This window comes from Lindgomyces ingoldianus, assembly GCF_010093535.1.
Source record: "Lindgomyces ingoldianus strain ATCC 200398 unplaced genomic scaffold BDR25scaffold_75, whole genome shotgun sequence".
NCBI lineage: Eukaryota > Fungi > Ascomycota > Dothideomycetes > Pleosporales > Lindgomycetaceae > Lindgomyces > Lindgomyces ingoldianus.
Genome location: NW_022985236.1, coordinates 8,216 through 27,165, shown reverse-complemented (window position 1 = coordinate 27,165; position 18,950 = coordinate 8,216). Strand labels below are relative to the sequence as shown.

The 18,950-nt window shown below is 50.7% G+C and overlaps 4 protein-coding genes across 4 annotated transcripts in view; 2 read left to right on the top strand and 2 right to left on the bottom strand.

The window, feature by feature from the left end:
- Window positions 1-1,084: 1,084 nt before the first annotated feature.
- BDR25DRAFT_299095 (alpha/beta-hydrolase) lies at window positions 1,085-2,326 on the bottom strand. Its single transcript, XM_033689117.1, has 3 exons — window positions 1,943-2,326; window positions 1,325-1,869; window positions 1,085-1,268 (listed from the first exon to the last, which is right to left on the bottom strand). The coding sequence occupies exons 1-3, from the start codon at window positions 2,196-2,198 to the stop codon at window positions 1,206-1,208; spliced, it is 864 nt and encodes a 287-aa protein (XP_033539547.1). The 5' UTR covers window positions 2,199-2,326; the 3' UTR covers window positions 1,085-1,205.
- A 687-nt stretch (window positions 2,327-3,013) lies between these two features.
- On the top strand, window positions 3,014-7,475 carry BDR25DRAFT_338178 (lipid A export ATP-binding/permease protein msbA). Its single transcript, XM_033693264.1, has 2 exons — window positions 3,014-4,102; window positions 4,164-7,475. The coding sequence occupies exons 1-2, from the start codon at window positions 3,165-3,167 to the stop codon at window positions 7,159-7,161; spliced, it is 3,936 nt and encodes a 1,311-aa protein (XP_033539546.1). The 5' UTR covers window positions 3,014-3,164; the 3' UTR covers window positions 7,162-7,475.
- Window positions 7,476-8,540: 1,065 nt separating this feature from the next.
- BDR25DRAFT_397486 (ApbA-domain-containing protein) lies at window positions 8,541-9,522 on the bottom strand (the record flags this gene model as incomplete). The annotated part of the gene is made up of 2 exons (XM_033698508.1): window positions 9,428-9,522; window positions 8,541-9,373 (listed from the first exon to the last, which is right to left on the bottom strand). Exons 1-2 carry the CDS (start codon window positions 9,465-9,467, stop codon window positions 8,541-8,543), a joined length of 873 nt encoding a protein of 290 aa, XP_033539545.1. The 5' UTR covers window positions 9,468-9,522.
- Window positions 9,523-10,442: 920 nt separating this feature from the next.
- Window positions 10,443-18,950, top strand: part of BDR25DRAFT_347631 (acetyl-CoA synthetase-like protein) — a gene marked incomplete at both ends in the record, with an annotated part of 12,775 nt that continues 4,267 nt past the window's right edge. Inside the window, one exon of the mRNA XM_033694291.1 lies at window positions 10,443-18,863. Coding sequence (XP_033539544.1) covers window positions 10,443-18,863 — 8,421 coding nt within the window. The remainder of the gene's footprint in view (window positions 18,864-18,950) is intronic.

Here is an 18,950-nt window from a genome sequence, read left to right as displayed (position 1 = left end):
GCAGCAACATACTGTTTGAGCTTATTGCTCGTACTATGTAGCAGCTTTCGTCAAACGTTCCTCCTGTCTTGACAGTAGGTGCGCATATCTGACACTAGCCTATAGATCTCTTTCTATTATAATACGTGTAATGAGGTAGGCGCCCCGCCTGCCAAGCCGATACTATACGACTTTCCCTACTGTACTAAAAGATACGCACGAGAATACTTAAGCTAAGTATTCTCGCATAGTATAATATATATATAGGTAATGCTAGGGTAAGCACTAGCACTAGCGGTTGTCTCTAGCCTAGCCTAAACCTCTATAAGCAAGAGAAGGCCACGTAGTTGACTGTGCCAACCTTGTTACAATACGCTTAGATTAGCTATTATGCTAGAGCTAGCTTTAGAATATCTATATTATATTTTTACTTCTATCTATCTCTTTAATTATCTTATAATCCTACTTTTATAATAGTGTATAGAAAACGTATACTTATTTATAACTTTTTCCTCTCTCTATACTTTGTTTAAATAGATACTAGTTTTAAAATTAAAATTTCTCTTTTTTCTAGCTAATCTAAGTCTTACTTTTATGTATATAGAAATAAGATTTAGTTACTTCTTTATAATCTAATTTATAATATAGGCTTTGCTAGACCTAGCTTAAGTATTTATTTAACTATAAAGAACTTTAAGTTAAGCTCTTTACGCAACGTCTTGTATAGTAGAATATTACATAAGAGACTAAATTAAACCTCTTGCTTCTAGTGTAATTTAAGCTTTTTAATTAACAATTAACTGCCTTCTATAATAGCATGTTGTAATAGAGGCCTTTAATTTTCTTACCTCTAATATAGATTAAATCTTAGCTTTTTATAATTTACTTAATTTGCTATTCTTGCTTTATTTACTACTAATTTTCCTGCTTAGCTTATGTTGCATAGTTAATAGTTGATGTTGAGAAGAGTGAAGTTTAGTAGTTAGCGCGTCGTTAGCAGTTAGGTGTACATATGCTAATGTCTTAGCACAATACGTACTCTATTGTTCCTTCGCAAAGTCTTACCTAACAGCGAAGTAATTAGAAGGAAGAAGAGCATGTGGTTCGAGAAATTCGCTTATTTAATTAAGAGAGAGAAAATTTGCAGCCACCAAGGTGTTCGTCGGTCCCGAAAACTGCTATGGGCGACGAGTAACCAATGCATCGACCGTCCGACTTAGTCGACCTTAGAAACCGGATCTCTCCCATTTTGCGCATGTGTCCTTCAAAATATTCGTGATTGCTTTGACCTGTTTTTTCTACATTAACAATGCTTCGCAAGAACTGTGATGAGCTTGAAACTTACCCTGTCATCTTGATCAAACAAGTCGAAGTGATTCCCAAAAACATGGTGCACTGTTTGAAACAAATCACCCCCATAACGCTCCCAACCTAGTAGTTTATCGTCTCGATTGATATCTACATCAAGAAGTCCGTCTGGCCTCGACTTCGGCAGCGGTACGCGTGCCGTGGCTTTGAGAAGCACAACGGGTGGACATGACGATACTGGTCGTACTCGCTGACCTGAGCCATTACCCTGCAGAGTGCTCTCACCTCCATTCTCATCTACATGGGCACTCCAGCGTGGAGGTTCCCAGTTGCCTATGAGTTCATCGCAGACTTCAAATCGTCGCATGACGTTTTTGCGCACCGACTGGGGAGTCCAGCTCGGAAATTCTGGTTTGAAATTGACAAAACGGTCGCGGTACTCTCGCCATGGCGGCGTATACGGGCTATCGACGAGGATGATGCCGGCGGCGAAAAGAGGTTGGGTGCCATGCTCGGTGTGCCGCCGCTCGTCGTCCAACTGCCGCGCAATCTGGAGAGACACAAGGCCGCCCAACGACCAGCCTTTCAACAAAGATGTTCAAGTAAGCGATTTGTGCAGAGCCGGGGCGAAAGGCGTTGAAAACTCTATACTAACCCCCAAGAACAATCGGTCCCTTTTTCCTCACCGTCCGGATGAATGTGATGTATTCTTGCGCCATCTCTGCAATTCCGCCTGCCCAGCCGTCATCGCTCTCGAATTTGGGGTCATGGATACCGTAGACGCTGCGGCCGAGATCGCCCAACATGAAATAATTGAAAATCGTGCCTCCACCATCGTGAATAAGAAAGAGGGGAGCTGCGTTGCCGGGGGCGTTCTGCAGCTGGATAGGATTCGCTTCAAGAAAAGTCATGGCGAAAGACAAATGCAGAGGGGTGGAGACCAAGAGAGCAAGCCGGACGAATTTAATAAGCAGCGATTCCAATGAGAACACAGCAACGCGGCTGAGCCTCGAAGTCAGTCTGTAGTCGGTTCTGCGGCCTTGGCCTTCACCTTAGAGCGCGTCGTCTCAATCATCAATCAAATAATACACTATCTCTACCGCCAAGCCCTCTCTCCTATTGGTCTGGATATAAGCCGGTTATTGATCTGATTGGTAGAAAATTAAATAACTAAAAAGCTTTGTTGTTCTACGTTTTTAAGCTTTAAGTAATTATTCTGCTCTGCTAGATGCTTAATCTAGCCTTCTTTTTTCCTTATCATAATCAAAGACAACGCGGTTAGGGGTGTTAAAATCACTTCTGCTGCGTGGTTTTTCCCTCTAAATATGATTAGCGCTGCTAAGACCTTCTAAGCAAAGCCCGTTATCCTTCCTAATCAGGACTAGCCACTTTCTTCCTGGAAAGGAAGGATAATCTGCTCGTGTGCACACACCATCACTCGCTAACAGCGGCCCGCAGCGGCTACTAAGAGCGTGGGCATATGGGGACTCGGCAGGCGAAGAGTGCACTGGACATACAGTACGGCCCGGAGGAATCCAGCCAGGGTCAATTGCGGGACCGTACCGCAACGCCTGCCGCGTCGTAGCAATGATTGTGTGCAGGGCATCCCTGCACCGGCTGTAAGCGCTAACACGGCCAACTGGGCCCCTTTCGTACACAGTGTGCCTTACCTCACTAAAACCGTTTTCGGTCCCCCTAACGTGCTCTCGACAACACCTCATCAAGAGCCAACACAACTAACTGGGCCCCTTTCGTACCCACTGACTGTGCCCCGCCTCAATAAAACCGTTTTCAGTCCCCTTTTCATAAGGAGCTCTCGAAAACACCTCATCAAATCCGTTCTGGTCGGAATACCGCTTTGTTCCTGTTGTGACAACATGGCGAACTCTGGAGAGGGCTCCGCCGGCCAGAAGTCAAAGGTGGGCAAGGCCCTGCGGAAGAAGCTCGGCCAGGGCGGGTTCGTGCGAATTTTGGGCTATGCCACTTGGTTCGACCGCTTGCTCATGACATTAGCAGCTGCCTGCTCTGCGGGTGCAGGCGCAGCGCTGCCGATTATGACCATTGTGTTTGGCAAGCTTGTCGGCAACTTCACGGGCTACTTCACGGCGGGATCAGCCGTCACCGAGAAGGAGTTTCGCGATGGCGTGGATCGCAACGCCCTTTACCTTTTTTTGCTCTTTATCGGCAAGTTCGTTCTTGGATACGTCTCGACGTATGCCTTCCGCATGAGCGGCATTCGTATTTCGGCGGCGCTGCGCCTCGCGTATCTTTCGTCGCTTTTCGAGCTCCCCGTTAGGTTCATCGACAAGCTGCCGGCGGGCGAGGCTACTGACGCCCTGACGAATACTGCAAACACCATTCAGTTCGCCATATCAGACAAATTGGGCTCGATGGTGCAAGGCTTCTCACTTGTGATTGCGGCCTATGTCATTGCCTTCGTCTACTCGTGGAGGCTGACACTTGTATCAAGCTCGGTCATTATCTTTGTCACCACCATGCTGAGGATCACAACGCCTCATCTTATGAAGCACTACATTTCGATATTTGGGATGAATGCGGGGGCATCTGGTGTAGCTGGTGAGGTCCTCCGAGGGATACGGACCATCAAATCGCTTGGTGCTGAAGAGGAGGCTATGCGATGGCACAGTAAGTTCCTGGACCTTGCCCAAGTATCCGGGTCTAAGCTGTCCATCTGGGTGTCGATGCAGTTCTGGCCGGCTTTCTTTGCCACGTACGCAAATATGGCACTTACCTTCTGGACTGGCGTCAAGTTCTACTCAGAGGGCTTGATCCCAGGCGTCGGCAATCTTACCACGTAAGTTTACGGAAGTCCACTCTTCGTATTATTATCTTTTGCCTAACAATGCTATAAACAGTGTCCTGTTCGCGGTCTTGATTGTCCTGGCAGGAATGGGCAACATCTTCACACCCTTGCAGTCAATCATCCGAGCCTCTTCCGCTTCAGTCTCAGTCTGGAAAATTATAGATGCGCCGAAGCCGAAGCCCGGCGGGCTTCAGCCACCCGATGTCAAGGCTGAGGAGGATGTCAAATTCGAGAACGTGCGATTCACGTATCCCAGTAGACCCGAGGCAGAGATCTTGAAAGGTGTCAATTTTACGATAAAGAGTGGGCAAGTAACCGCCTTTGTCGGTCATTCTGGCTGTGGAAAGAGTACAATTGTCGCGCTGCTGGAAAGGTGGTATGAGCTATCGGACATCAACGAGGCACTCTCCAATGCGGCCACGGCGACTCAGATTAAAGTTGAAGCCCCGATAACAGACGGCTCGGAGACGAGCGACTCTACGGGGATCAGGGAGAACAAAGTTGAAGAGAAGAGCGAGAGTGGCGTGGAGAGCGAGGCTGGCGTGTTTCAGAATGCCGGCCGGATCCTGGTCGGTGAGCGCAGCCTTGAGGAGATCGATCGCAAGTGGTGGCGGTCTCAGATCGGTCTCGTACAGCAAGAGCCAGTACTTTTCAACGAGACCATCTTCGAGAACGTGTCCAAAGGCCTTCTTGGTTCTCAGTGGGAGGATGCGCCACGTGAAGAGAAGCTTCAGCTGGTTGAGGAGGCATGCAGAGAAGCGTTCGCGGATGAATATATTTCAAAATTTCCCCAGGGCTACGACACCGTCGTGGGCGAGAGCGGGATAAAACTATCAGGAGGGCAGCGACAACGTTTAGCCATTGCACGCAGCATCATCAAAAAGCCTACGATCCTGATCCTTGACGAAGCGACGAGTTCGATCGATGTTCGCGGTGAGCAGCTCGTCTCTGCAGCTCTAGACCGTGCATCTAGAGGAAGGACGACTATCGTCATAGCGCATCGTCTGTCTACAATCCGACGTGCTGACCACATCGTTATACTTCAAGAAGGCAGGGCCATCGAGGAGGGGACGCACGATGAACTAGTAGCCAAAGAAGGCGGCCTCTACTCTGACCTTGTTCAGGCATCAAACCTTGAGTTTGGCCACCACGAAGAGGAAGCACTGATTCAACATGAAGAAGGCGAGTCCGAGACGTCACATCTCGAGAAGCAGCAAGACTCTGTGCAGGAGCATAAGAGCCTCAACAGCGTATTGCATAAAGTGAAAGCAAAAGTATCCTTCCGATCGGTCGGATATTTGTTGATTGAACAGAAGCGCTACTACCTTCTCTACTTCTTCGCACTTGCTGGCGCGATGGGCGCAGGTGCTGCTGTACCCGTACAAGCTTGGGTCTTCTCGCACATCATCACCGTCTTTCAAGAAACCGACAAACACAAATTAGAAGACGATGGGAGTTTCTGGGCTCTGATGCTCTTTATCCTAGCCATTGCCGCGGCCATCTCCTACGCCACTATCGGCTACTTCAGTAACACAATTTCTTTCCGCGTTAGCACGGTGTACAGGAAAAGCTACTTTGAAAGCGTTGTTATGAAGCCGATTCATTGGTTCGACGACGAAGACCGCTCGTTCGGCACTTTGACTGCACAGCTTGGGAGCGATCCTCAACAGCTTCAAGAGTTGCTGGGTGTTAATATCGCTTTCCCGCTCATTGCTATCTTTAACCTCATGGGCTGTACCATCGTCAGCTTCGTCTTTGGCTGGAAACTGAGTCTAGTGATCTTCTTCGCCTCGCTTCCAGTCATTCTGATTGCGGCTTTCTTCCGCATCCGCTACGAGATGTTATTTGTCGCTATGAATGAGAAAGTCTTTGCAGAGTCGAGCAAGTTTGCCGCTGAGGCAATCACTTCCTTCCGGACCGTTACGGCTCTGACTTTGGAAGACGCCATCTCAAAAAGATACAAGTCACTGTTGGATGGACATATCCACGATGCCTTCCTGAAGGCTCGGTTCACTATCCTCGTCTTCGCATTGAGCGACAGCTTAGAATTCTGCTCGATGGCTCTCGGCTTCTGGTATGGAGGCCGACTGTTGGCGACTAGAGAGTATGACTCTATGCAATTCTTTATCATCTACGCCGCACTCATCCAGGGCGCTCAAGCCGCCGGACAGTTCCTTGCGATTGGACCGAACGTTGCCAATGCTACTGCGGCAGCCAACCGCATCATCGCTTATCGACAAGGTTCTGAATCCATCTCTGCCAAGAAGAGCGACAACGACAACGACAAACCTACTGGTTGCAAACTCGAATTCCGCAATGTAGGCTTCCAATACCCAACTCGAGACGTACCAGTCTACAGAAATCTCTCATTTACTATTGAGCCGGGACAATTTGTGGCTTTTGTAGGCCCATCAGGCTGCGGCAAGACGACCATCGTCTCGTTGCTCGAACGCTTCTACAACGTCAACACGGGCTCCATTCTCATCAACGACCAAAACATCACCGACCTCCCTCTATCACACTACCGCAGCCTATGCGGCCTAGTGTCGCAAGAGCCCACTCTCTTCGACGGGACGGTACGAGAGAATCTCATCCTCGGGCTACCATCCGGATCCGCTACTCCACAAGACGCCATCGACGCTGCATGTAAGGCAGCTGAAATCTACGACTTTGTCGTGTCACTCTCTCAATCTTTCGATACACCCCTCTCTGCAGGCATGCACTCAAGTCTCTCGGGCGGCCAGAAGCAGCGCTTGTGTATTGCGCGAGCACTTCTGCGAAACCCGCAACTGTTGATGTTGGACGAAGCGACCAATAGTCTTGACAGCGTGAGTGAGGGTTTAGTGCAAAAGGCTATTGAGCAGCTGGGCGGCAGCAGGGCGCTGACGATCATTGTGGTCGCACATCGATTGGCGACGGTGCAGCGTGCGGATCGCATCATTGTCATGGGTGAGGGAGGTGTAACTCTAGAGGATGGCACGCACAGTGAATTGATACAGAAGAAAGGCGTTTATTGGGATATGTGTAAGGCACAGGCCTTGGATCGGTAAAATCGATGTGGAATTTCATTGTTTGCTCTTCGGTTACAGCATGGCGAGCTCTACGGACGAGTAGAAAAGCACGGGTGGAGCATTGTTCGTCATGTGGAACACTCGACAGAGGTCAGGACAGCAAAATACTCTTAGCGGTATCCGCTGTGACAGCGGCGTTGAGTGTCTACGGATGCAATCTAGCTCATCTAAGAGAAGCGAAGAGGGGAGCCCAATCACCACTCTCATCGTCCCATTGTTGTTCGATTAACAAAGAAGTTTCGCGTGGGTTCCATCACTACGAGACTCTCTTGTAGGCAATCCACCAGGTCACCAAGAACTTAGAAGTTCTACCAAATATAGAGCTTTTTGTGGGTACGCTCCACACTACTGCTTTTTCATGTCCTCGTGTAGACAACGGGCCGATCACTGCCATTTCCAATGGCCTGATCGATCAGCAGCATACTGCAAATGTTGAGATGCCTCTGATCGGACTAGATGAGTGGGCCTTGCTGCAGTAAGACTCTTCACGTAACTAGCGAAGCTGTCGACACAGCTCTTCTCGTGTCAGACGTACTCCCAAGCTTACTTTCAGGCGTACAATTTGGAATAAAGGGCGGGTAATTACAGTAGTCGGTGAGGAAAGGAAGGAGTGAGATGACGTGACATGTGTCCTAACATATCGGCCCGTTTCAGAGCGACGTTGCGCTGCTTATGATTGAATCGTTGACTTCGCCGGAGGGAGGCAGCCGTACTAACATACCTCATTCCATGTCTCTCTATTATCCGGCATATCTTCACATTGCATAAATTTGTGGCCTCGACTGGAGCCCTGTGAGCTGTGCCACACGGAATACAGGGGATGAATACGGCCCCAGCCGCAGGGTAGTGTGATGGGGAAGACCCACTCAGAGTAGCTCACCATCTCGCACTGCCATTGGCTACTGGGTATTGCCATTTGCCAATACGGCACTAATCTGGCGTGACTGGATCCTCTTCACACCTTCGTTATTCCGGAAGGAATTTTGTCTATCACGGCGGTTCATTTATCAGAGACTGATTGCTAATTGTAGGGCGATATTTCGCTCATGATGAGCAGTACCAAAGACCCAGGAAGGAGATGCGTCAATTTGTGAAAGATGGGTCTGCAGAGATCTAACGGGAGCTAGACGTGGCGAGTTGCTAGGAGGTGGACTAGACACAGCAGATCTTTCACAGCAAAAGTGATTATGCTACATATTTGTATTTAAATACTATAACAAATTTTGGTTGAGCCTTTGCAATGTCCTGTACATGTAAGCTGTGCGTGGAACCGGTACATTTACTCTGGACGCTTGTGATAGTATATATCCTGTTGCTCAAGGTTAGTGTTCTACTGGGCAACGAGTGTACCGCGACATTCACTTACCGAACACTGGGGACAGCTCAATCGGGCGTCTCTTGCGAGCATCCTGTAATGTAGAGGGTACAATCGGCGTGGTCTTCCTTGCAAAATCGACCACTTGGAATGGAAAGTCTTCTTCAATATCGATGCCGCTTACCAGAGCAACATTGAATGCTTCTTCTGCAAGCTCCAGAACGACTTCTATCGCAGCAGGGATTTCGAGAAGCTGGTGAGTATTGAGGCCAGAGACCGCAGTAGTAGAGTTCCATGCATTGTTGAAGATCAACTTCTTCCACCGCTCCTTGTATACGCTCTCTATGCTCTTGATACAAGGATCCATTGCAGCAAGAAAATCGCGTCGGGCACTGTCTGCCCGATGGCCTTGTCCACTCCGCCCGGTGATGCCAACGAGGAATGGGGATTTGTTTATACCAGCTGCCTGGTCCACGAAGCCTGCGCGAAGTTGAGTGCAGTTAGTGTTGACCAGCATTGCGAGGACAGTGTTGTCCGGAAATGCCTCGATTAGCGGCGCTTCGACATTCATGCCGTTCTGTGCGGACACAATCGTCGTGCCTGGTTTTACAAGTGGTCCCAGATTCCTTGAAATGGTGGGCCAGTCATCCAGGACTTTGTTGGTGCAGACAATATAGTCGACTGGCTTCGAGAAGAGTGTCTCGCCAAAGGTGTCTACATGGCAGACCTGCCTAGGTAAGAAGCGGCCATGACCCCAAATAGTCGATCGTATCGAGTATCCAGACCTCTTGACAGTTTCATAGTTGGAACGACAGACGACTGATACGTGATTTGAGGCCCGTTGCGCAAGTCTCCACCCTATGACGGAGCCGACAGCTATTGGAGAGATTGTCAGCTTCTCTCTTGATCCGACGTATGGAAACTCCTCACCACCGCCGCCATATATCAGAATATTGCAACGAATAGCCATAGTTACGCTATACAGGTGGCATTAGCTGTTTTACTGGATGTCGGCTCGATTACACCTCTTGTGTCCGTCTCATTCAGCTTCGGGCTCTAACGGAACGACTCATATAATGGGATAATCTGCGGCCAAACTCTTACACGAACATCACGTCTGAGCAAATCAAAGCAAAGTGCTCCAAGTTCCCCGCAGGCACCTGGAGTCGGAGTCAGTTACCAGCCAGCCGATCCTTCATGGAGTCAATAAAAACCCAACAGCTCCGTATGAGGAGTCACCCGGCAATCCTACCGCATGGATCACTACTGCACAAGCAACAGAATGGAGCCAAGGTCTCACACCGGTACTTAGAACTTGGTATGGGTCGTTCAGGCCCTCATGGTGTCGTACGAGCGCTATGCTACACGGATGCTGAACCTTGCGATGATACACAGATGCTAAATCTTGCGATGCTTCTCAAGAAACGGTAAGAGCTAAGGACACGGCAGCTAGCGGGTCGAGCCTAAATTATAGCTCGGAAATATCCAGTGTAGTTTCCATCCTTTAGATCAGCATGCTTACGTGTGTTGCTCCGTGCAATATGCCGAAAAACCGCGACTGGCCATCCTACTACATACAACATCGGTCGCTGCAGATGGATACTGAGTGTAGCGCAGCATTCGTACAACGAGGGGCCCAGAACAGGGGGTACCGGGGATGGGGTAGCACTCAGTCTTTCTTGAATAGAGGATTGGCGATCTGCACGCTTACGAGCCTGGTTTTGTGCATGCCTTGCGCATATCGTATGCGTACATTACATAGAATTACGCCTCGTTTATGGATGTAGGAGCTGCTACAGCGATTCATACCTTTTTTTTTGACTGCAAGTCGGTGCCTCCAACAGGAACTTCAGCTTTTTCGCCGTCTATTCACAAGAACTAGAGTATGCAGAACAACGACGATAAATAGTTTACGTATGAGAATACTAAGCCCGATCTAGTAACAATGGAAGGAGCACTCGATATGTCGGTTCGCAAGCAGTTGGCTCACGAGTTTGATGGAGATCTAGGTAAGGTTGAAGACATCCTGCCATGCACGCCGTTTCAACGGGACGTGGTGGCATGGAGTGCGAGCAAACAGCAGGAGGCAGTCGGCCATGTCCTCCTTGAGATTACTAACAACACCGATATCGAGCGCTTGGCCGCAGCATGGAAGAAGGTGCATCACCTGATTCCAGCCTTCCGCACTTGCGTATTCACGTCCTCCTCTGGAGATTGCTTCCAAGCAATCTTGTCCGAGGCGATGGTTTGGAAACACGTCAAGACTTCGGACCTTGATAAAGTCGTTGAGGAGGAGAAAGCCGCCGCTATCGACGAATCCCAGTGGAACAGGTTCGCGGTAGTCGTGTCATCTGACGGGAAGCGGCGCAACTTGGTTTGGACATTTAGCTACGCGAACTTCGACAACTCCTTGCAGGAGCGCATCCTGGACATGGTGCATACCGCCTATATCGGTGGAGAGCTCCAGCCCTCTGGGGGACTGAAGACGATGGTCGAGTCGCTCGGTAAGAACTCTGAAAGGGCGGCGCGATTCTGGCAACAACGGTTTGACGGCTTCAACGCCGCTGTCTTTCCCGCACTGTCGTCTGTCAAGGTTGTGCCTCAGCCGGATGCTCGCGCCCAGCACGAATTCTCGTGCATCACTGGTCCGCACCAGAAATGGCCAAGCACAGTGATTTGTCGAGCCGCTCTTGTAGCGCTTCTCTCGCGCTACACTCACAATGAAGATGTGCTTTTCGGCGCTATAACAGAGCGGCCTCCTGTGCTTGACGGGTCAGAGCAACTAGTTGACGGTCCCACTAGAGCGCTAGTGCCTGTCTGCACGCGACTTTTGCCTGAAATGAGTATTTCGCACTTGATGGATGCAGTCGCCGAGAACCACACTGCTGTACACGAGTTTGAGCAGACTGGCCTCCGACCTCTTGCCAATGTTGAAGGCGAAGAATCGGCGGCCGGTGCATTTCAAATTATACTGGCAGTGACTGCTCCCGGTATTACTCATGCGTCAAGTTCCGCCCTATATCGCCCTACAGTCACTCCGGATAGGTTCGCACCTTATGTCAACCGCGCCATTTTGATCCATTGCCACATGTCCCAGGCTTGGGCATCATTGTCAACTCGATACGATCCGAGGGTCATCGATACTCCTCAAATCAACCGGTTCCTTACACAGCTAGGGGCTTTGATTCAGTGCTTTTCCAATCCCGAGGTCGACGTACCTGTAAGGTCACTGGACATGGTCACCCCAGAAGACCGCGCAGAAATTAACTCTTGGAATTCGACCCAACCTCAGCCCCGCGAAGTCTGCATCCACGACGTAATCTCTCGATTTTCGACCGATACTCCTCAGAAACACGCTGTATCTGCCTGGGATGGCCAGTGGACATACGCTGAACTTGAAAATTTGTCGTCTCGTCTCGCGGTATACATCCTATCTCTCAATTTGGATATGGGACGGGCGGTACCCTTATGCTTCAACAAGTCCAAATGGACGGTTCTTGGGATGCTCGCAGTCCTCAAGGCTGGTGGCGCATTCACCCTCATCGACCCCTCCCTTCCAGCAGCCAGGATCGTCAGCATATGTCAGCAAAGTCAGTCCAAGATCGCGCTGGTTCCTAAGGTTCACCTTGATACTATGCGTACCGCCATAGGTTATTGCATTGCTGTTAACGACGACCTGATACAGTCCCTTCCTCGTGACGAGACTCGGCTTAAACCCGTCGCAAAGCCGAACGATCTGGCGTACATCCTGTTCACCTCCGGTAGTACGGGAGAACCCAAAGGATGTATGATCGAGCACCGAGGATGGGCTTCGTGTGCTCTTGAATGGGGCCCTGCACTTGGGATCAATCAGAGTACCCGTGCGATGCAGTTCGCATCGTACAGTTTTGGTGCTTCCCTAATCGAGACCCTAGCTCCTCTAATGCTTGGCGGTTGCGTCTGCATTCCTTCCGACGATGAGCGTATGAATGATCTTCCAGGCTTCATGAAGCGAGCGCATGTGAACTGGGCATTCTTTACTCCTTCGTTCGCTGGGACGTTCCATCCAGACAGTGTTCCCGGGCTTCAAACTCTGGTGCTGGGTGGCGAACAAATGTCGGAAGACGTCAAGAACACCTGGGCTCCACGAGTTCGGCTTTTCCACGCCTATGGCCAAAGTGAAAGCTCGAGTATTTGCACGTACACTCCGCTTAGCGAAAACACCACTCAGGTGAACAACATCGGCCGGGGAATTGGTGCGCGACTCTGGATTACAGACCCTGATGACGTAAACAAGCTTGCCCCTATTGGCGGCATCGGCGAACTCGTGGTAGAAAGTCCCGGAATCGTGCGATCGTACCTGAACCCGTCAGCCGGCGACGCGAAATCTTTCCCTGACCTCACACCCACGTGGTACCCTGGACGACAGGTGAATGAGCCAATCAGATTCTGTAGGACTGGAGATCTTGTCCGTTACAGAACCGATGGGAGTATCGTAATCTTGGGGCGAAAGGACTTTCAGGTGAAGGTCCGTGGGCAACGTGTAGAGCTTGGCGAGGTCGAGGCACATCTGCGGAAGCAGTTGCCGAACTACATCTCCGCTGTTGAGGCTATTAAACGACCCAATAGGCCAAACAACACTATTCTTGTTGCATTTGTCTCTGGACCGCGCCGACATGAAGACAGTACGCTTTTTGGAACGTCGACGGCGAAGACGTTCGTCTTCGACGACAGTGCTTCAAAGCGCATTGTGGCGAAGCTGATGGAGAGCTTGCCCCGGTACTCGGTTCCATCCTACTTCATCCGCACAAAGGAAATGCCAAAAATTCCAACGGGGAAAATAAATCGAAGAAAGCTTAGAGAGATTGGCACGAATATGTTGCAGGAGACAAACGGAATCGTCACCTGGCCAGCTGAAGGCCAAGTCGCTCCCGCAGACGAGACAATCAACACACTGCGTCGACTGTGGTCTCAAACTCTAGACCTGGATATTGGTTCGATAGACTCCGAGACTAGCTTCTTCCGGCTTGGAGGTGACTCGATTGCAGCGATAAAGATGGTCAACAAGGCCAAGCTATTGGGCCTGGCGATGAACGTGGGCGACATCTTCCAGAGTGCCAACATCCGTGATCTTGCGGCGAGGATCCGACCAGTCTTCAGTTTAGACCGTGCCATCACCTCTACGGCCTATAGTGGGCCTGTAGAGCAGTCATTCGCGCAGGGCCGTCTCTGGTTCCTCGACCGTCTCAATCTCGGAGCGGCCTGGTACCTCATGCCCTTTGCATCTCGCCTTCGGGGACCACTCAATACTAAGGCACTCGCTGCCGCGCTTCAAGCACTTGAGGAGCGACATGAGACATTGAGGACAACGTTCGAAGACGATAGAGGCGTAGGCATACAAGTGGTCCACCCGCACCGTCCACAGGAACTCCACATAATTGATGTCTCTTCATACAGAGAAGCTGAGGTTCTTGAGGCAGTGAAGGCAGAGCAGACGAAGCCTTTTGATCTCACCTCGGAGCCGGGATGGAGGGTTCGCTTGTTCCAGGTCGGTGAAAGTGACCACATCTTGTCTGTCATGATGCATCATATCATCTCTGATGGTTGGTCAGTTGATGTCCTACGTCGAGAGCTGTACGATTTTTACGCTGCGGCATTAAGCAGCAAGGAGCCACCGTCTCCAGTTACACCTCTCCCAATTCAATACCGTGACTTCGCAGTATGGCAACGACAAGCAGACCAGGTTGCAGAGCATAAGAGACAGCTTGATTATTGGACTAAGAAGCTTGCCGATAGTACACCAGCAGAGCTTTTATGCGACCGACCGAGACCTAAAGTACAATCTGGCAAGGCTGGAGTTGTCCCTGTTGCTGTTGAAGGGTCGCTGTATGTGCGACTTCAGGCCTACTGCCGCGCTCAGCACGTGACTCCCTTCGTCGTGCTATTAGCAGCCTTCCGCGCTACCCACTATAGACTTACTGGTACTGAAGACGCTACTATTGCCACCCCTACTGCCAACCGTAGCCAGGCAGAGCTCGAACAGTTGATTGGCTTCTTTGTCAATACCCAGTGCATGCGCATCACTGCGACCACTAACGACACATTCGATGACCTGGTCCGGCAGGTCCGTCAGACGACGACGGAAGCTTTCGCCAATCAAGATGTACCTTTTGAGCAGCTCGTGTCGGCGCTACTACCCGGATCACGAGATACCTCACGTAACCCATTAGTTCAGCTCATGTTCGCTATCCATTCACAGCGACGCCTTGGCCAGCTTCACCTTGAAGGTGTGCAGGACGAAGCCTTGTTTCTTTCACCAACCACCCGACTCGATATAGAATTCCACATGTTCCAGATAGATGACAGCCTAAGCGGACATGTCCTCTACGCACTCGATTTGTTCGAAGCTGAGACGATAAACGGGATGCTTTCTGTCTTCTACGAGATTCTTCAACGAGGTCTTGCGGAGCCACAAGGGCTCATAGCCACCCTTCCGCTGACAGACGGGCTTCCGCAGCTTCGTCAGCAAGGTCTGCTCGATATGGAGCAGACACAGTATCCCCGCGAATCAAGCATTGTCGACGTCTTCCACGACCAAGTAGCCACTTGTCCAGAAGCTATAGCAGTCAAAGACTCTTCGACCAAGCTCACATATGTGGAGCTCGATCAGAAATCAAACGAACTGTCTAGCTGGCTGCGGCGACGAAAGATGGCACCTGAGACTCTAGTCGCCGTGTTAGCACCGCGCTCCTGCCAGGCTGTCATTGCCCTCCTTGCCATCCTCAAGGCCAACCTTGCATACCTGCCGCTCGATGTCCAGGTACCTGCAGCCCGTATCGAAGCTATTTTGTCCGCTATCCCGGGACAGAAGTTAGTCTTGCTGGGCGCTGACGTCTCGGCCCCCGAGGTTCATGTTGAAGAAGTTGAGATGCTACCCATTGCTGCCGGATTTGGCCATTCATACCAGAATGATACTGTCAAGCAGGATAGCCCGTCTGCAACTAGCCTTGCATACGCAGTCTTTACTTCTGGATCGACGGGCAAGCCAAAAGGTGTCATGATTGAGCATCGGGGTATTATACGATTGATGAAGAACAGTACACTTTCACGTACTATCCCTTCCAACATCCAAATGGCCCACCTGTCAAACATGGCCTTCGACGCATCTCTCTGGGAGATCTTCATTGCGATTCTGAACGGCGGAACGGCGATTTGCATCAACCACGCGACGACAATGAACATCGAAGCCCTTGGAGATCTGTTCGTGCGTGAGGACGTTCACGCCGCCGTACTTTCTCCAGCGCTCTTGAAGCAGTGCTTGGCTTATGCACCGAAGATGCTTGCCAAATTGGACAGCCTGTATATCGCCGGAGACCGACTTGATCGTGTAGATGCTGTGGCCGCCCTCGCACTCGTACGAAATGGTGTCTATAACGCTTACGGGCCGACAGAGAACAGTATTCAAAGCACGATGTTCAAGATAAAGAAGGATGAGAGATTTGCTAATGGTGTGCCGGTCGGTCGCGCTGTTAGTAATTCCGGGGCCTACGTGATGGACACCAAGCAGCAGCTTGTCCCTATTGGGGTCATGGGCGAGTTGGTGGTAGCGGGTGACGGTCTTGCTCGCGGATACACAGACTCGGCACTAGACGTCGGTCGGTTTGTGAATATCAACGTTGACGGTTGCATGGTGCGCGCGTACCGTACAGGCGATCGAGTTCGGTGCCGACAGGACGGTGAACTTGAGTTCTTCGGCCGTATAGATCACCAAGTCAAGATTCGTGGCAACCGAGTTGAGCTAGCTGAAGTCGAGCACGTTATACTCAATCACGACAGTGTCAGTGATGCCGCTGTTGTTCTCCGCCAGAAAGACAGTACAGAGCAGGAAATGATCGCATTTGTCGTAGCTAAGGACGCCTCCCGCATGGCTAACGGTACACTAGAAGATACCAAAACCGAGGCGAAACTGGAACTAGAAAGGCAGGTGCACAGGCACTTGCAAAGGACACTACCAACATACATGATTCCGGCACAGATTGTCATCCTGGAGCGCATGCCAATTAATGCCAATGGCAAGGTTGACAGAAAAGAGCTAAGCGCAAGAGCGCAGACAACCACGAGGAAGAGACTGACAGTGCAACATGTAGCGCCTCGCAATGAGACAGAGAGGGCGTTATGTGAGGAGTTTGCAAGCGCTCTTGGAGTTGACGACGTCGGCGCCACTGACGACTTCTTTGAGCTTGGTGGACACTCTCTCACAGCGATGAAGCTGGCCGCACATGTCAGCCAGCGATTCAATACTACGGTCTCTGTCAGAGATATCTTCGACTATCCTGTTCTCGCTAATCTTGCGACTACTCTACGGCAAGACTTGAAGCAATACCAGTCTATTCTGGCTACAGAATACCGTGAACCGGTCGAGCAGTCATTTGAGCAAGGTCGTTTGTGGTTCCTGGACCAGCTGAACGTAGGATCCTTATGGTATCTAATGCCGCTTGCGACGCGCATCCGCGGATCCCTCGACCGCGTCGCACTCAATACTGCGCTTCATGCTCTTGAGCAGCGACACGAAACGTTACGGACTACTTTTGAGGAGCACAACGGTGTCGGAATGCAAGTAGTCCAGCCATGGAGGCTAAAGAGCATCAGGACCATTGACATATCTACGTATAACGACGACGAAGTCAGCAAAGCATTGAAGATTGAGCAGACGAGATCTTTTGATCTCAGCGTAGAGCCAGGATGGAGGGTCTGCTTGTTCCAGCTCAGTGGAGACGAGTATATCCTGTCGATCGTCATGCACCACATCGTCTCTGACGGGTGGTCGGTAGACGTGCTCCGCCATGAGCTGGATGTCTTCTACAGCGCGGCCCTCAAAGGGGATGACCCGTTGTCGCAGATCACGCCGCTCCCAATCCAGTACCGTGATTTTGCAGCGTGGCAGAAGCAACCAGAACAAGCATTGGAGCAAGACAAGCAGCTTAAGTACTGGACCAAACAACTCGCCAATAGTACGCCAGCAGAGTTTCTCTGTGACAAGCCAAGGCCCGAAGTTCTCTCAGGCGAGGCTGGTGTCGTTCCCTTCACGATTGTCGGACCGCTGTATGAGAGCCTTCAGGCGTATTGTCTTGCTCATCAAGTCACGTCTTTTGTCGTCCTACTGGCTGCCTTCCGCGCGACACACTATAGGCTGACCGGTACCGACGATGCTACCATCGGTATGCCTACAGCCAACAGGAATCGACCGGAGCTTGAAAACTTGATCGGCTTCTTCGTCAACACCCAGTGCATCCGGACTGCTGTCACATCTAATCAGACATTTGAAGGTCTAGTGCGACAGACTCGCGATTCGGCAACAGAAGCGTTCGCTAACCAAGATGTGCCTTTTGAGCAGCTTGTCTCAGCCCTGCTCCCAGGTTCGCGAGACACATCGCGTAACCCACTTGTGCAGCTGTTATTTGCAGTTCACACGCAGCGAGATCTCGGTCGTCTACAATTTGAAGGGTTGCAAGCCGAACTCATAGAGATGACGCCAACAAGTCGGCTGGACATGGAGTTTCACTTCTTTCAGGAAGACGACTGTCTACATGGTAGTCTGCTATACTCGACTGATATCTTCGAACCTGAGACAGTTAAGGGACTATTACTAGTCTTTAACGAGATCCTCCGCCGCGGCCTCGAAGAATCGGCATTGCCAATCGCTACTCTTCCGCTTACAGATGGTCTTTCGGAGCTCCGCAGGCTCAACCTGCTCGACATTGAGAAGACGCCATATCCGCGAGACTCAAGCATTGTCGACGTCTTCCGTGAGCAGGTCGCTGTCTGCCCAGAGGCAATGGCAATCAAAGACTCTTCATCTGAATTGACGTATTGTGAACTCGATCGACAATCAGAGAGGTTAGCCGCCTGGTTGTGCCAACGACGGATGGCTCCTGAAACTCTAGTTGGTGTCCTTGCGCCTCGTTCCTGTCATACGATTGTTGCCTTTCTCGGTATTCTCAAGGCGGGTCTTGCGTACTTGCCGCTCGACGTCAATGTCCCTGTCGCGCGCACTGAAACGATCCTTTCAGCTGTCGCTGGCCACAAGCTCGTCCTACTCGGGTCTAGCGTACAATCTCCAGAGATCGCGGTGCCGGATGTTGAAATGATTACAATCAGCGACACCTTGAAATACTCAGACACCAACGTTGCTTCAATCCGGAGATCATCGCCCTCTGCGACAAGTCTCGCATATGTCATTTTCACATCCGGCTCTACAGGCAAGCCGAAAGGCGTCCAGCTTGAACATCGCAGCATCGTCCGACTCATACGGGACAGCAATCTTGTTTCTATGCTTCCGCCATCGCCTCGTACCGCGCACCTGACAAATATCGCATTTGACGTGTCCGTATGGGAAATCTGTCTAGCTCTACTGAATGGAGGATCCGTTATCTGTATTGAGAATCCTGTCACGATGGAAAGCACAGCACTCCAA

Bases quoted from the DNA above. Each gene is read 5' to 3' on its own strand.
- BDR25DRAFT_299095 (XM_033689117.1), bottom strand. From the start codon at position 2,198: ATGACTTTTCTTGAAGCGAATCCTATCCAGCTGCAGAACGCCCCCGGC. The intron at 1,870-1,942 runs GTTAGTATAGAG...CTTTGTTGAAAG, and splicing joins GGGACCGATTGTTCTTGGGG to GCTGGTCGTTGGGCGGCCTT. The intron at 1,269-1,324 runs GTAAGTTTCAAG...TAGAAAAAACAG, and splicing joins TGTTTGATCAAGATGACAGG to GTCAAAGCAATCACGAATAT.
- BDR25DRAFT_338178 (XM_033693264.1), top strand. From the start codon at position 3,165: ATGGCGAACTCTGGAGAGGGCTCCGCCGGCCAGAAGTCAAAGGTGGGC. The intron at 4,103-4,163 runs GTAAGTTTACGG...TGCTATAAACAG, and splicing joins GGCGTCGGCAATCTTACCAC to TGTCCTGTTCGCGGTCTTGA.